General features: G+C 38.4%; 1 protein-coding gene across 1 annotated transcript in view; it reads right to left on the bottom strand.

Moving 5' to 3' along the window:
• Positions 1–18,572, bottom strand: part of robo1.L (roundabout guidance receptor 1 L homeolog) — a gene marked incomplete at its 5' end in the record, with an annotated part of 197,096 nt that overhangs the window by 57,243 nt on the left and 121,281 nt on the right. Inside the window, 5 exon segments of the mRNA NM_001090781.1 lie at positions 1,990–2,161; positions 4,170–4,294; positions 11,519–11,646; positions 11,963–12,101; positions 12,910–13,030. Coding sequence (NP_001084250.1) covers positions 1,990–2,161; positions 4,170–4,294; positions 11,519–11,646; positions 11,963–12,101; positions 12,910–13,030 — 685 coding nt within the window.

Genomic DNA, 18,572 nt, shown 5'->3' with positions numbered 1-18,572 from the left:
CACAGAATACTGAAACCGTATCTCTTGTTTGAAAGGAGATGATGAGCAGAATTTTGTTTTGTACTGAAGCAAAGACTAAGGTTTTTATTTCTGAACGGTAACTTGAGTTTTCCCGTTCACTTCCAGTGACATAATGGCTCAAGGTGTTGAGTGGCAAAATATTCAGTTTCACTCTGTTTATGCGCAGAAAAAAAAAATGGCAAGGTGGGGCCGGCATAATTGAGATGAGTTCATCGGCAAACCATCCATTTCTCTGCTGTTTTGTATAACATTTATGGAAAAACAGATGTTTGGATGCCAACGGAATTCTCGGGATCACATATACTGTCCACAGATGATTGATTTTAACATTTCCAATACTTGGTTTTAATGTTAGGACATTCTTGTGTTGTTTCTTGGTTTCCAAAGAAATTTTCCCATGTACCTGGGGGTAGGAGACCTTCTGGATGTTCTGGTTGGTTGAGTATGACTGAAGTTGGAATTCAATAACTTAAGCTGCAGAGGGGGAACAACATGCAGCCATGTTTGCTAAGATATATTATATATGTCAAAAGTACTCATGAGTCCAGATATAAATTTATGATTTTCATGTTTGCAAAAAGTATAGGCAAGTGCCAAGATAAAGTAGTAATTATAGTCAGTGCTTCCCTTTGTGTGACATTCTCAAAAGGCTGTCGAGAATGGCGCAACTATGGTAACAAAAGGTACAAAACTGCTCTGAGCCTAGTAACCCACAGTACCCAATCAGATGTTTGCTTTTAAAGCAACCACTAGCAAATGCTGCCTCCTGATTGTCTGCTGTGGTTTACCAGAACTGGAGCAGAGAAGTGTGTAGACATGTACAAGATTGATACAGAAATACACTTGTTGTTTGGTTGGATGTTGGGCAGATAGTGCCGATGAACCATGTTGGCCATTGTCAGATGAGGAAGTGAAGATGTGCTGCTGCTCCTCTACATAACTGCTGTACTGATCAGCCACACCATGCTTGACCATCCTTACAGTATCCACCCATTCAGCCTGTAGGAAGACCAGTTGGATACTGTAGAACACTGACCAGTGTATGGTCATCTTTTTCTTGCACCAATGAACATGAGCCCATGATTACCCCTAGTTGATGATGTCTTTTTCAGGTTTTCATGTCAACATCACCCTTGTGACGGTTAGTCTTTATCACTCTACTCCAGTCTAATATCCATCAATCCCCTTTCTCTCAAACTCACTAAGCAAAATAAAAGCAAAAAAAAAAAAACCCAGACAAGTGGGCCTGAATTTTTATAAAGGCCTCTAAGCATAATGGGATTTGAATGCTACATTAACCTAGGAACCACCCTGGGTCTGGAGGCACACAATTTCAATAAACGTTGCTTCTCTCATTTTCCCAAATGGTTCCCAAATATGTTTAGGGGAAAAAATGAAAGCAATGCAAATTCTGTGAAATAACACTGCCACACACCATCAGCTCTGGAGAAAAACCATGACCCATTGCAACTCAATCTGCTTATTATATATGGCAGAGCCCGGATGCTGAAGGGGACAGAGCAGACAGCTGCAAAAGCTGCTCAACATGAACCCAGCACCAGAATGTACCTCGTACAACCACCTCCTAACAACATTAAAGTGCAGCCTACAATGCATGTTTAAATAAGCAATGATGTGTTCATGTTTAAGACTGCAAACATTTTAAGTACATCGAACAAATCACATTTTATTTAAACATCCGCAGAGTCAATAGTATGAAAGTGACAAGTTACACATAGAAAGAATGTGCACGCAGAGCTCTGTTGAATTATTAGAGGGCAACGTGGTTTCATTCCTGGCACCCAACACACAATTAGAAAAAAAAACACCACAAATTAAAAAGCACTGTACACACTGAAGGTTGTCAAAAAAAAAAGCATGGAATGGCTTTCGTCTACAAGGAACGATTGCAAAGATAATGGATATCTGTTTTCTTGAGGAATTTGTTTAAAGATATTTGCACTTTACCATCGGTAACTTCTAAGAAGGCCTTTGTTGTAATGCTCCCAGCAACATTGAGAGTCTGGCAGATGTAGTAGCCCACGTCAGACTTCTGCACGGTTGTAATAGTCAGGTCCCCTGTCTGGGACACAGAGAAGCGGCTTGACGATTGAGGAGGTTGGTAGGAAAAGAGAAGGTTCTAAAAGACAAAAAATCAGGTTAATGCATAGCGATTCATACAGAAATAATAATGATAAACCAAGCAGTGAACACAGTAAATCCTTGAGAAATGTGATATTAGGGCTCATCTATGAACACAAGCACAAGTAAAGAGCATTAACCCTATTCACAAAGGAACTTTTGCCCATGCAAGCTTCTAGAACTTGAGCCGAGTGCCGATGCACCCCTTAATTTTGACCTGATTAAGTGCATGGACATTAGGGAACCTGGCAGCAATGGAAGAAGGCACCAATACTGGCGCATATGCAATTTGCAATAGACACTACTTAGCGTGACATAGTGGGACAAGGTGATCCATCTAGGCCAAATGTCTAGATAAGGTTTGCCCCGTCTGTCTTAATGACTGTTGACTACAGGTGGAAAACCCAAGGCATATACATCTCTGCAAAAATAGTGTCAGCAGAATCAACAGTTCTAAATGCTTAACCTCCATGCAGCACTGACTAAGGACTTGAATCGCCATGTAGGTCCCCTGAAACTACAGCTCCACTTTATAACAGACAGACGGAATTCCACACAGCTGTTTGTGCTTGATTATAATTTATATATTTTAGCTCCTATTAGACAGACAAATATAACATGTCAGCACCATTTTTCATCCATAAGTTTAGTTGCAAACACTAGTTAATTTATGTTAATTGTATATTATGTTTTGCATATGTGATTAATTGGAATCTGTCAGTTAAATACCATAATTCGCTCAGGAAGGTAGATAGATCTTCCCGGCACTCTCGTGTGCTATGGCCGTAGCTTGATTAATGGGTGACCTTTTGCTGATGTAATCAAAAAATAACACAACTAAAAACCAATAATATATGATACAATTAGTACATTTATAGATCTGATGCTGTTAATAATGTAGGTGGAACCTCAAAATGCAAACAGCAGATGAAAAATAAACATCCCATGTGAAAAAGTATTTCCAACACTTAAATACTTGTACATTGCCACGGGATTTTAAATATTAAAATATGAAATTTGAAGAATGTGTTTGCAGAGAAGCCATTTTTCCCTAACTGATCCTTTACCACTAAAGGCGCAGCTTATGTTTTATTGCATCGTAAATGGTATTTAATTTAATGTCAAATTTTACACTTTTGTGTGTTAAATTATTAATAAAATATACACTTAAGACTGTTGGCTCATTATATCTACAAATATTTAAAAATAATACCAAAAAAGTTGATGTGCAGTTGCCTCTAGACCACATTTCATAGGTGCTGGTGAAGCCCCCATAGCCGTTCCATGAGTGGTTAACTCCTGTATTTATGGTTTTGTGCAGAAATGGTGGTTTATAACTGACTATATATAGGGCATAAAGGAAGAATTATAAAACTATAGGTAATAAATGTGTCCATTCTCACTGACACTTAGCAAGATTTGTTCTTCTGTGATCCAGAAAAAGAGCCAGGGCTCTATCATATCATAGGTCTCATAGCCTGGCCACACAAGCCAATAATGACAGACCGTTTTGACTCTGATATTGATCAGGCTGGAGGGAAAATCTCTAGAAAATACAAGTCTCTGGATGGGATTGCACAGTGCACCTACCAGTTTGGAGGATGCCTACAGCTTGCATTATAATAAAAGTAGTCGGTTTCCACCACATTTGTTGAATACTTATTAGGGGCACATGCATGTAATGCCCTGAGTAAAGGAAGACTTTATTATTATTTCATGCATATTTAACTATCCCTTTAATTAAAACTCCCACTACTTAAATAAAAGTTGGGGCCCAATTTGACACCGTTAAAGCACCCAAATAATTAGTGAGTTTAATCACAGTCTGTATGGATTGATACCACAAAAGCAGCATAGTTATTCATTATACTAAGCAGAATTCAGGAGGAGAATTGTAGGGTACATTGGCCCAAAAAGGCTGCCTATAACTGCATTTTAAAGGACTTACAAGTTAATGGAAAATCCTTGCGAAATGACATGGTACAAAGCCAGTATAAATAAATTACCTGACTTCCCTCCTTTTGCCAAAAAATGGCTGGCTGGGGGTTTCCGGTGGCTTCACACTGAAATGTAACTGTGCGTCCCAAAGCAACAACCTGGTCACGAGGTTTGACAACAAAATTTGGAGGCTCTAAAGGGGAAAACAGAAAAAAAAAAGAAGAAGAAACAGATTTCAGTTTCCACATTTGCGGTTTTATCAGTAAAAGCTTTCAGGATGCCAGTGGTCTCGTATTTACACAAGGGGCCCCTTCTATCTGGGAAAGCATGTGAAGCTGAATGGCTTACAGGACGGCTATTTTCCCTAAAGTCTCTCCATCTACAAAATATGTTCCTGTGCTTTGGTTGAGTGTGACTACTGAACTGCTTCGCATTTTTTAACCACCATCGACTTTTATTGCCTCTCACTGGAACTCCATTTAGTACTCCATTAGTTTACTTATTTATTTACACAAAAGGAGGACTTTTCCAATCCGTAGGTGAAGATTATGAATGGAGGGAAATCTGAAACATCTGCTCGTGCTGTCAGGGCAAACACTACCAGCTTGGTTCCCTTCATGTGATTTATACAATTTGTATGGTTACTTCATCTAATGGTAAACAGGATGTGCAAAAAAGCATATGTGACTAGGATTACAAGGGGAGCTGTTAACACAGAATAGTCTGCACCTGGAGCACAGATATATTGAGGTTCAATAAGTATCCAACTGTGCAGAAGGAATTGCTTTTTCTTCTCTTAAAAGGATAATGCTATTTTTTTTACCCTTAAATATCAGCTTATATAGCTTACCGCGAGTCTACAAGAAATGTTCTCAGTATATTTGCAGCTACACTCATGCAAGAGCTGCCATCATTTTTGCCTTTGCTCTATCTTAAAAAAATATTGCATAAATGCAATGCCACTGTGTTTATTGGAACTAAGGTGACTGAAACTAGAACGCCTGGCTATTATTTATTAGAATTAGGGTTCTAGAGAATGACTTTGGACACAAACTGCTATGCTTTTGTGTTTTATTTAAAGAGGAACTAAACGCCAAGGATAATATTGCCCAAAAAACCCTGCTGCATCTCAAGATTGATAGAACAGCCCTATGACCAAGGGATCTCATAAATCAGGAAATAATTCAGAACTTCCAGAAATAAATATAATTGTATTTTTAACATAGTCATACCTGATCCACATATTGAAAAGATACCAGGATACTTGTGAAGTGCAGCCAACTCCTCACCTTGTTCCATCGTGAAATGATGAATTCTAAAATTACTGTAAACTTTGTTGCCCAAGGGTGAGAAATATCCCAGAAAAGGCTTTCTATCATATAATATTAAGATGACCGCGCCTAAAACCTATTACTTGAAGCGATCTTAATATTATGCTATGGAAAGTCTTTTTGGGGAGATTTGAGGTCTGTGGTAGAGCAGATTTAACCTAATGGCTTCCATTCAATCTATTGAATCAGGTATTTCTGTGTAATAAAATATATATTTTTGGAGGTTTGAAAGTGCTGAACTGAATAATCTCAACTTTGTTTCTTATACAGGTGAATTTAATGTGTACAGATGGAGCACGGTCTTTTTTCAACCTCAGAACCTGCAACACCCTATTAAGTTCAGTAGATGACAAAGGTTAGGCACCAAAAACAAGATGGAGAAGCTCTGAATGTGACCGTGTGCCCTGTAATTTACTTTATTGGATGCCAGGTGGTATTCAAGTAGGTACAGGCTTCACAGCCATGTTCAGGTTCTTCTCCACCTGTGTTTTCAAGGACTGTAAGCCATGGGCCTAAAGTAAGCCCGTCTGTTGGTAGTTGACTTTTAAGCTCTTGATGATTGAAAACACAGCTCATTCCTCCATCCACAGTGGTTCTCCTGAATCCAATGGGAATATGTACAAAGTGTTCACACTCCAGGTGCACTTCTTTGGGAAGAAATAAAAACTAGACACTGGAATGAAAACATCAGACAGAACCCATTTCTAGCACAAACTCTTTTAATGGGGTTTATGTTGGCCATAAATACCTACTGTCCATTTAAGGGAGAATAAATGGATAATAACAGTCTGTTTTTTGTGTTTTTTTCAACCCTTTTTGAAGGAATGTTCTTAGTCTAAATATTTGGTATGCTTCCTTCCCCTGTGGTCCCAACTTTATGTTGTAAGGACAAAGGTGCTGCATTCTCACTGGGTGGAATGGGCTCTGCTCTTCTTCATCACTGCACATTAGAAAACTAACAGTAAAATCACAAATTGGTCTGGAAATGAGAACAAGACTTGGATAATGACTGGAGACAAATAAATGAGCGATAATATATTTAAATTCCTTAACTTAGCCTACACAATTTATAAGGAACTAGAAGGATAATTGTATTTTAACTCAATACAGTTTGGTTCAAAGCAAAGGGTTCTTTGCTAACAGAGAACCACCTGGCAGCCCATATACAGATACTAAATCTACTCCCCACCCACACTTCTAAAAGAATAAAAAAAGAAAAGCATCACATAAAATAAGATTCAGTAGTAAAAAGTTTGGAGCAATGGTGTCAGTAGGGAAACGGAAAATGAAATAACAGGAGCCAACGACACTGCATGTACACTGGGAAATCAGGAATGGAAAAAGAGAGTTATACCATGGAGGCAGCCAAAATGTATTCAGTCAGAGCCTTATGGTTCCTAAAGTTGTTTTGACAACCACATATATATATAGTGTGTGTTCATGTGAATCTGCTGTATTGCCCACCTATGTGGGGGACTCTCTTATTATACTAATTTCTCAGATTTAAAAATGTCCTTGGGGGATGTTATTATCTACCTGTGTCCACATGTGTCTGTATGTGTCCATGTATGTATACCCAAAAAGAACAATGGGGTGGTCAGCAATAAAAAGTAATGTTGACCCCCCCCTCCTTTTGCAGCTGTGACATATTCATTTTGCAGTCTTTTTATAGTAATCACTTCCTAGGGGTTAGGTAGATAGAAACACACATTTCACAATAGTCCAGTTGAATATATCAACCAACTGGACATTTAACAGCACTAGACCTGAGGAAATGGGACAAGGGAAAATGTTCCTGCATTACTAGATATCTCACTTTATGTTGTGTAGTTTAAGAAACACATTAAATAAATTATAACAGAGCCAGAGCAGAGATGTAATACTGTTCTAATATTACAGTTATAACACCCTACAGCTCATTTGCTAATGCAAGTGTGAGGGCAAAATGATAAAATGGATTAAAATGGTGTGTCTACCGCTCTTATATAACTTAGATGTAGCACCTACGAAGTGCAGGGCACATGAATACAACCCTGCCATTAACACCTGCATTGAGGACCTGCTACTTCCCCTGGTGAGTTGTGCCTACACATGAAACTGATGTCCAGTAAATCACACACTAATGCCATTGACTCTTCAGGGCACTGGCGGTCTGACTAAGGGGCATTTCAACGAGTCTGGGATCTATCAATGCACCCAATAATTTGCTTCCTCGTTATTGAATTGTGCAAGTGACACAAGTTACTTACTAGGCACTTACAATGAAGCTGGAATTATGGGGTAATAGTCTGCATTGTGGGTAAAAACATGCCAGAATCATGCACTGTATGTAAATGAATCCTTAAACTGCAACATCTTGAAGAATAAAAATTATTATGACTTATGTATCTCTGTATTCTCTATGTATGTGCATACAATCATTTCCTTACAGACCCTGGTCCCTGTCATGTCCTGACTTGAAACAAAACCAGCTTTAAAGAGATTATAACACCTTTTATAAGTGACCTGTTTTTACCTCAAAATTCTCTTTTTATCGTGATACAGCATCCTGAACTTCTAGGAAGTCTCTTTGCTGCCACCCAGTGAACCCTACTTATGCTCTCCTTAGTGAGTTAGGCCAAGAAATTGGGTTGGCTTTAGTACAAAAATTAGGGTGTTAATTCAGGTAAATTCAGTAAATCAGGTCCTAGGAATGACGGTTCTTAAAAAAGTCAGGATCACTTTACAGTACCTTTAAAAGTACTATTAATTAATTTGTCCTCAAGGTGCTTAAGATAGCAATACCTTCAATACATCCTATTATGTAGCAGATATTATACTTAAATCCTGTATGGGATATATAAACACATCCCAGAAGTGCCAAAGAGGAAAATGACTGTATATATAAAGCTTGTTATATACCCCAGTCACAAAGGGGATATGATCGTTTGTGATTTCCACTTACTAAATTTTCCCCTTGAAGCTAAATAAGTATCCAGAGCTTCAATGGGAATAGGAGGTGAATGATGCACTTGTTTCCACTAACCAATTTGTAGATCATAAAACCTGTCTGCCTGAGTGTTATCCCAGAATCTGAAACTAGCAGTGTCTTGACACAGAGCTACTCCAGGATATGAATTGATTATGTTTGTAGCCATAATGAAAATAGAACCTATTTATAGGCTGCTTTTATGTTCCAAGGTTTTTTTTTTTTTTATTTGAATAGTGGATTCCATGGTTTCACTGAGGTCTATGGATAGTCTTTAACTGGCTACTTTAATGAGGAATTGGTCAAGTGCACTTAAAATCGGTTGGTTGACCTGGCTTATTAGAACAGTGTTTTGTCTGATATTTCCGACTACCCTGTTTCCATAATTTGTAGGATCTTGAATCTGAACATTTAATAATCAATGGAGATGTGTATATGACTTTGTATGAATGCACTCTCCTCCAAAATGAGCAACTTTTGACTAAATAACTTCCACAATGAATTTTAAACGTGTTCGGAAACAGCGCAGACTGAACATTATTTTGTTTAGTAAAAGGTGTTATCAGGGCTGGCAAACAGGAGAGGGGAATTCATCATAAAGGGAGTTGGGAGGAAACTAGAAGCAGATGAAGCAGGTTAAATTGAAGTATCTGGCTCACAAAAGGGCTACTGTATAGTAATTTCTTATCATGTATATATTGTAATTCTCAACCAATTGTAATAGGTAATATTATATTGTTATTTCCAATCATCAAACCAAGCCATTGCCATGGTTCACCCCCAAGAGTTTCTTGAGTCCTTAGGGTCAAGGGAAAATGCCCTTCCACCCCTAGCCTAAAACCAGCCCTGGGTGCTATAAGAATAATTAAAATACAGAATGGATTCATATTATTGTTAATAATATTAGCAAAAGGGAGTTAGTGAGAAGCAGGACACTTTGTACAGGAACAGTATCCATGATTACCATTACCTTTGTGCCACCAGCATTATGGAGACTCACCACTTGGTCTTTCTCATCAGTGTCAAATTAAATATGGAAACTGATTGTATGATGAGGAATGGAGGGTACAGATGATAAGGATAGGAAAGCATCCATCTAGGGTAACGTGATGAATATACAGTGACGAATAAAAATTCAACTTACCAGACACAACTAAAAAAGAAACAAAAAAAAAAATGAAAAATGTGTAAAGCAAAATGAAAACTAAATAATAAATAGAAAAAGAAAAATAATCAAACATAAATACAAGAACATATTGATCCTGATATTAAGAGGACTTCTTGTAAAATGCTTAATACCAAATAAACTATAACTTCCCCCACCCTGATGAAGCATTATTCAGGATTTTTACAAGGGTGGAATTGCGTTATAATGTCACGCCGTACAATTCATTTGAGTTACATCTCATAAAACACGGCACAACTGATATTCTGGTGTCACAGAACGAGCGATAAACACAAATTAAAATTGATTTTCTCAAGGTCAGAAGAACCCAACAATATGTTTATTTCTATATCAGGGTTTAACAGCTGAGCATGACATCAATGCAGCGGATTATAGGGAGAGAGGCCCATGTATACAGGGTGTGAAAGCAGTTTAGTTAGAATGGTAGAACGGTCACAGTTCATCTTTAGTTTATTCTAAAAGTTCCTGCCCAAGCTCTTTTGGCTCAAGGGATCTACAATAGGTGTCACAATGACTCCAATATTTGAGCCTGTTTATATAAGTTATATTTATCTTTCATTAAACAGAATGCTGAGAGACCTGACTACTGTGTGCACCAGCTAGCTGCCATACTCAGTTAGAAGACTGTGCCTGAGCAAGATAATTATAATAAGAAATATGCAAAGCAAGAATATATAGCACTTATGACACGTTAAATATCAAAAAGCGAAAGGTTATGACTGATGGATTTGGCAATACAAATGGTAGGACCTTTAACCAAGATAAACGTTAGAGATACTATGTCAAGGCCGCGTGCAAGCGGGTAAGGTCCTTTCACAGGGCTTCTATCGGGCGAAATCAATACAGAGGGTAAACACTGGTTAAATGATGAAAGGCCGAATGCTAAAGCTCACAGATATATCAGGCTTCGCCTTGTTTGCAGAGGAACTTCAGATTACAGTCAGAAGTACAGAACAAAGAACCAAATATATCGATTGCTTCCTTCCTTTGAATTGCATCAAGGGATTAATGGGCATATTTTTTCAGTGTTGGTTTACAAAAACCTTTTCTGATGCCAGTGAAATAAAAGAATAAAACAAATAACGAAAAAGGTCCCATAATTGTTGGGCAAAATGAGAACCTTCTTGACTTTTTTCTATTTCCTTTACCACATTACTGCATTTATCTAGGCCTTATTTACAATTCCATACATATAATAACTGATAAACACTCAGTCCTGGAAGGTGATGACATTGCTTATCTCTCACTATGTGGAATGGTGCCCATCGCCTGTTCTTTACACAGGGCATTTAAAGCTTCTCCGGTGCCAAGAGAGTTTTTTAGGGGTAACTCAACCTGCAGAGCTCGACTAACTAGCATCTCTAAAGAGAGACTCATTGTTGAAGTGAGTTAATAATTTACAGTTTGCCAAGCAGTCATTTGAATCCCTTTACACAGTACTGGCTCTGTGCACCACGAGCGAGCCGCTCTGGGAAAGTATTACTTTATCTCACTGTTTACACAGAATGCAGGTGTACAGCTACAGATAACACCATTATGGACAAATCCACTCCAAATAAATATTTCTTCTTTCCCTTGTACGTGTCGGCGCCTTAGAAATGCTGGTTCATAATAATAATACTCAAAACTAACATTAATTATGTAAACATATGATATGCATGGTCTGATAAATACCTATAATATTTATTGCACACAGGTTTTTATAGCAGGAGGCAAATTAGAAATAAAAAGTCTCCCAGGATCTAATAGACCAGGCAGCCAAAACAATTCCTCAATAAAATGTGAAATTGAAACCCAGCCTGGTTAAAAAGGAAAACAGCCTCAGAGAGGCAAAACAATAGCAATGTTAATCTACTGCATGTTTAAGGTCTTGGGTTCATGGAAACTGATATTTTATGCTTATTAGACAAAGCCAGCAGGATAAGAAAGTACCTTGCACTGTTAAAACAGCAGAGGCTTCCGCTTTTCCAACCATGTTCTCTGCAACACAAGTATATGATCCCATATCCCCTGCTGTGACCTTCCGTATCCTCAAGGTGTGGTCATCACGGATTTCATATCTTCAAGGAAAAATAAGAAAATATCATTCTACATATGTTTTCATCAAACCGTTTTTCTTCATTATAATGCATTTATTCTTACCATAGAAGAGAAATGTTATAGAGCTGTTGGATAGGGGAGAGTTGTAGTGAAAATTCATTGTCTCCTCTGGTAGTTTGTTACCTGTGATGGCCAACATTCGTGTTTTGTTTTGTTGGGCAACATCGGATCAATGGAGAACAAGCTATGTAGTAGCTTCCACTAATGAGCAGAGCACTTGTAAAAGTGAAGGGTACAGTATATATAACACTGGATGAATCCATTATAATCAAATACCTTGATTTAGGCAGATCCCCATCATCTTTTCTCCATCGGACAGTAGGGACAGGATCTCCGCGGGCCTCACATTTAAATTCAACACTGTCATCTACAGTAACTGCCATATTACTAGGCCTTCTCACAAATGATGGCCTTTCTAAAATGCAAAGAGAAGTGTTATTTCAAAAATAGGTCAAGCCTGAGCCAATAATGTTACATAATAATGTGTAACCCTGTAGCATAGTTGTTGAGGTTACTGAGGTTGGTTCATCAGTCTTAGCTTTCCTTTCAAATAATTAAAACTTCACAAAGGGTCATTGTTTTATGCTGTAAACCAAAATACTGGGACCTTTGCCCAAATTTCAGCACAGGAGGAAATATAATATATTTTTATATATATTTATATTATATACATTTATATAATAAAATAAGTCACAAAATTCAGAACCAACCAGTCTATTGAATTTACTGGTCATACATCGTAAATCAAGCATCTGATTGATTACCAAGGATTACGGATGTAAACCCTACGCCCTTTATCACTTTATCTCTTACATGAATCAATATTTGTCATTGTCTGGTTTTCTTTAGTCAGTACAATTACAGGTAAATCTTTGGGTAGAGAGACAAGAATTCCTGTTTAGACAGTCATATCCTCAGCAACAGAGCAAATAAAATATTTGACACCATGACCGCTGCTGTAGCCCTTAGTGGTTGCTCACTGATTTGATGTATCTAAGCTATGGACATAAAACTTGAGGTCTCTCAGTTTCTGCAGAATTCTAATTCCCAGCATGCTTAATCAGCGCTTGGGAGTTGGATTTGAAGCAAGAACTCAGAAAACCACAAACTTGGCATCAATGTTTTCTACCACCAGGCTGCACTCACATGGAAACAATTAGCTTGCATATTCATGGCAGAGCAAGAGAACAAAAGTAACATATTCATGCATGTCATTCAATTACCTAAAACAGTAAGTTCTGCTACTTCACTTTCTCGTTCTCCCACCATGTTGGTTCCAACACACACATATTTTCCAGCATCACTTTTCCTGGTGTAGGTGATCATAAGTTTCCCTCCTCTTATCTGTAAACAAAAACAAAAATGTTAAGTACATTAAGAAAATAATAATATGAAAATATAGTGTCCAGCCAGCTGGTTGCTTTACACCTGTGGTTGGCTCCTTGGCTGGTGGTTCACCCACAAGTATGTTTTAGGTTCTATCATTTATCCCAGTGCTGTCCAACTTCTGTGGTACCAAGGGCCGAAATTTTTCTGGCCTAAAAGGTAGCGGGCCAATAATGGAAGCCAGTGTTGAACACACCCACGTTACTACAAGAACTTTTAAGACCATGTCCACATTAATGGTGGTATCACACACAAAAAAAAACAAATGGTTGGTGCCCACTGCAGGGATGTCACTCATATGTGAAACAAGTTTACTAAGTCATATAAAGATACACCCATACATCAACATGCCTCCTTCTTCCCCATGGATAAAAAAGCACCCCCAGCACATGATTAAACAGCTTGGGTACCCCTAACAAGTGTTTGCAAATGCTAAAAAAAAACACCGTCAGGTTCACCTTTCACAAGCAGAGTATGGCACACACAGGCAGAATATGGTACAAACAAGGAGCATAGGGAAAGGAGAGTATGGTCCACACCAATAGGGCAGGCAGAGTATGGCACACAGAGAGCATAGGGCAGGCAGAGTATGGCACACACAGGGAGCATAGGGAAGGCAGAAAGCAGGAGACAGTGACACCTATCAGGACCACTCTAAGATGAACAGTTCATATTGTGCTACATACAGTGACACAATGCTGGTGCCCAACAGGTGAACAATGTCTGGGTTTGAGATGTGAACAGAACAGGGCTTCAGGAATGTGAACAATAGAGGTGTTGCAGGTGTGAACAATGCAGGGGGGAATTTTATATGTGAACAATATAGGAACTTGCAGTCTGATTTTCAGGTGAAAACAATGCATTGGCCAGTTAATCTCAGTACTGATACTATTTAAAGTGTACACAACGTAAACAGGCACAGCAGGCAGACTTTCATGTGGGGGGCCACATCCAGCCTGCGGGCCACCAGTTGGACAGCACTGATTTATTTTATTGTAAATAATCCTTTTTATTTTGTGTGTACTGATCATTTCATTTGGGCAAAGCAAGAAGAACTCTTGAGGCCGTAGCCTGTAAAAGAATGTTCACAATCCAAATGCAGAAGTCCATGACCAAGTTCATATTGGCCAGTTTAGGGGGGCAGCATGGTGGCTCAATTTTTAGAGTGATTTCCATGACTTTTTTGGCAAGACAGTTGTATATTGCCCATGTAATGATCATAGGCATTTCTAATTTTGTGGAACCCTGATATATTTGTCAGACTTCTTGGAATTTTGTGCAAAGTTAGCGCAAACCCCTAAAACTTTCATTCATTCCAATAAAAATGTATTAATTAATTAGTAATAAAAGTGTATTCATATGTTCTTTCTGAAGCCCCTAGTTAGGCATATATTGCCCTTTTGTTTGAATACCCCATCAACCAAGAAGTGTATCTTTATTCTTCCCATATGAGTATTCTTTCATTCTTCCAATAAGAGTATTTAGCTGAAATACTTTGGACTTTTTTAATATTAGGAACTTTTTTTTTTTTTAAAGTAAACATGAGCAAAATATATGTTCTCTTTAAAACTGTGTGAAGTCTTTCACTTCTAATGAATGTTCTCTATGGAACCACCAACAATATGATTTTTTTTTATTTGCATCAGGAGTGAGCTCGGAAGAATACCATCTACTTAGGCAGCACTGGGAAACCTATTAATCCACTTGGAAGAAATGACATGTTTTAGGGTCCTGGAGGAGAAAAATATAAATGCTACAGAAAGAACCCCTAAGGGAATAACATGTGACTTTCTGTTCTGCCGTTTGTTGAAAAGGGCATCTTTACTCTTCATTATGGCAGTTGGGAATCACACTGAACAGCTGGGGGCTACAGGTAAGCCATCCCTATAACACTGACCTATACACTGGCACTGTACCACTTAAAAAATTCTGGAGTCACTTAAAGAATAGAAGCTGGTGAATAATTAATGAAAAGTTGGCCGGAGGCAAAGTTAAATCGCTAGATGGCTAATTGTTGTGTTAGGGCAGGCAGTGTGCATGTATATTATATATATCTTTTTTAATACGTAAGACTTCACTTGAACTTGAGCTATATGTTTCCTTGAAGACACGTTATTTGCTTGGAACGGCTTCTAATCCATTCATGTTAGGCTCATTAAGAAACAATGCCATAATTCCATACACAAGCACTAAAGAAGATGGATGGCAAAACAAACGACAGGAAAAAGATTAAGTGTTAAGGTAAAGAAAATGTATCCAGTTTCAGCAAACTGAATACTTTCAGTCCGGTGGGATCCCCTGGGCTCAGCAGAGAAGAAGCCTGATGTTCGTATACATCAGAGTCATGTTAAATCTGCAGATGATTCATTTATGGATAGAGTAATGACAAATGCTGTACGCTCGGAAAACAGATAATAAGGCTGAAACGCGGTACGTGCGAATGTGAGCCGGTGAGCCTGGGGACATGCTGCAGCCTTGCTAACATGTTGCCTCATCTTAGTACACATGCACATTCAAACTAACATTAAATAAATCATTTAAAGGGGATGATGCCAGTTTTTTGTGTTATCAAATAATTTTGCTTTAATAATTTTTAATAAGCATGTTTACAAAGGCCTAGCACATTGATAGGTACCTGACAAAACGTCATATAAAAAGCTCACCCAACTACATCAGGGGAATGAGTGGTGGGCCATGGGTACCTGATCAACCCCTGATTTGGATACAGTTCAAGCTCACATCAGGAGGAATGAAGGAGGACAGGCAGACATTTTTCAGTTTGTTTTCTCAGGCTTTATCATGGTACAGCAAGCCAGGGGAAAGCAATTTATCTGCTCAATATATCGGTTTATTAATATATTAAATTATTACATTCAATTCATATTTTGCCTTGTTGAAGGAACAGTAATATCAAAAGTGAAAGTAATAAAAATATAATGCAGTGTTGCCCTGCACTAGTAAAACTGGTGTGTTTGCTTCAGAAACACTACTATTGTTTATATAAATAAGCTGCTGTGTAGCAATGGGGGCAGCCATTCAAATTAAGGTGGCCATACACGGGGCGATAAAAGCTGCCGACAGACCGAGTCGGCAGCTTATTGGCCCGTGTATACGGGCTTCCCTGATCGAGATCTGGCCGTCGGATCGCGGCCGCATCTGTTCGTTGATGCGGTCCCGCGATCCGACCGCCCGTTTTTGTTCGCTAGGACCTGATCGTTGGGCCCTAGGGCCCATGATCGGATCAGCCCGATATTGCCCACCTCAAGGTGCGCATATCGGGCGGAGATCAGCTCGTTTGGCGACATCGCCAAACGAGCGGATCTCTCCATGTATGGGCACCTTTAGAAAAAGGCTCAGATTACACAGCAGATAAGCTCTGTAGAACATTAAATGTGTTATCTGTTATCCACTATTTAACCTGTGCCATATAGCCTTTTTTTCAATTTCCACCATTGCTACACAGCAGATTGTTTATATGAACTATAGTAGTGTTTCTGAAGCAAACACACCCGTTTTACCAGTGCATGTGTTGGTGTTACTGTTCCTAGTTCCCTCGTTTCTTGTTCCATTCTGATTTTATCTTTAATTCTAAGACTTTCTGTTACAGCTTTGCAAATGGTTAAAGTGAATGCCTGCTCATGTGAATTGACATTTGGTGAGTTAGGCAACAATGGCCCTTGTGGCAGAAGACTCTTGGGTGCTCAACTGCCTGCTTACTTTGTGGCCATTATTTATCACAATTAGGGCCACCTTTTTCAAAAGTTTTTACCGGCTGGTGGGGGGAACAAAAGGGTGTGTTCCATGATGCAAAAGGGGGCGGGGGCCAAGCAATATGCCACAAACGGGAACGGAGCCATGTCGAGCGATGGCCAGAAGGCCGAAAAAAAAGGCAAGTTCTAAGTGAATTGAGGGCGGGCCAACATAATCATAATCCACTTTTTTCATACAATTATATCTACTCTTAACAGCCACAGCCCTTTGTTTACTTAGGGATATTGGACATTGACAGCCAAGGACTTTTCACGAGCATCTAGCATCAATATAGACTTTGCACTAGTGAGGGGTGAATAAATTGCCAGGCGCGAATTTGCTGCGAATTTCCACGTTTTGCAACGGGACAAATTCGCCCATCACTACTTTGCACCTAATAATTTTGACTTAGGCACAAGGTGCAGCGCTATATGGCACTAAGGAGATCCAAAATTCGTCTTGTTTCATCGGCATATATGATATAGCCAAATAGCACAAATAAAGCTGGGGACACTTTATTTTAGCAAGGTCCACAAACGGGTGAATCTTTTCACCTATTCGGCCTGCCAGCTTACTGGTCCAAACATTGTACAACTATGAGCTAATTCGAATCTGGTTGATCCAGTCATCATGAAAGTGCATTAAAATAATAGGATTTCACCAACATCATTCTATTTCTACATCATATTCATTTCAATTTCAAAAACTATTTCACTTTCCATCAAACAAATCCTTTTTATTTCTCTATAAACAGGCAATTCTGCTTCACCAAAAAATGTCACCGTGCATCAACGCAAAACTCAATTCATTTTTGACAGTCGATAAATAAAGCCCATGGTGTGAAATCACAAAATGAAGCCGGCTTTATAAAAACACAACAATGAGCACCATTGTATATTATAAAGGCCACATTACTGCTTAGGAAATAAACAAACCCCAGTGGGCTGTTGTGCTAATTAAGATTTTTTCATGTGATAAGCAAAAGCATTTCCAATAAATCTATGACAGATTAGTTCATATTAACTGATATAGAACACATTTACTAAACACAATATACACACTGAATTAGGTCACATATTCCAACAGGGGAAATGATACATTTATAACAATCTGATTATCTGTAACATGATAGAAAAAAAAAAAAAGATTAATAATCTTCTAATAACTCAATTAACAAATTTTAAATTACATTGGCGGAGCAATGGGAACAAAAAGTAGTAGGGCTATGCAGATAAATAGGATTGGGTACACACATATATCACATGAAATGAACTCCATATGGGGAACTAGAGGCTACATTTATACAAGGTAAAGGGAGACATTTTATAAAACATTTATACATGGTTTGTACAGAGTATGTATAAACTGAGGAGCACCATCAAGGCAGTGGTCTGTCCTAAGTGAGTAAAACAAGGATATTATCCTTGTGGGGGAGAGTGGGGGACAACCACACCTGCTTTTCTCCTAATTTGGTATCATGTTGATTATCTCCTGTTAAAGTTAACTCTCTTAAATTCTTCCCCTTAAAATGGTACTTAAAGGGGTTGTTCACATTTGAGTAAAACTTTTAGGGGGTTATTTACTAAACTCCGAATGCAAAAATCCTGAAAAATTTGTGATTTTTTTTAATACAGGTATGGGACCTGTTATCCAGAATGCTCGGGACCTGGGGTTTTTCCGGATAATGGATCTTTCCATAATTTGGGTCTTCATGCCTTAAGTCTACTAGAAATCCATTTAAACATTAAAT

This window comes from Xenopus laevis, chromosome 2L, assembly GCF_017654675.1.
Source record: "Xenopus laevis strain J_2021 chromosome 2L, Xenopus_laevis_v10.1, whole genome shotgun sequence".
NCBI classification, from domain to species: Eukaryota; Metazoa; Chordata; class Amphibia; order Anura; family Pipidae; genus Xenopus; species Xenopus laevis.
This window is presented reverse-complemented; position numbering and strand designations above follow the sequence as displayed.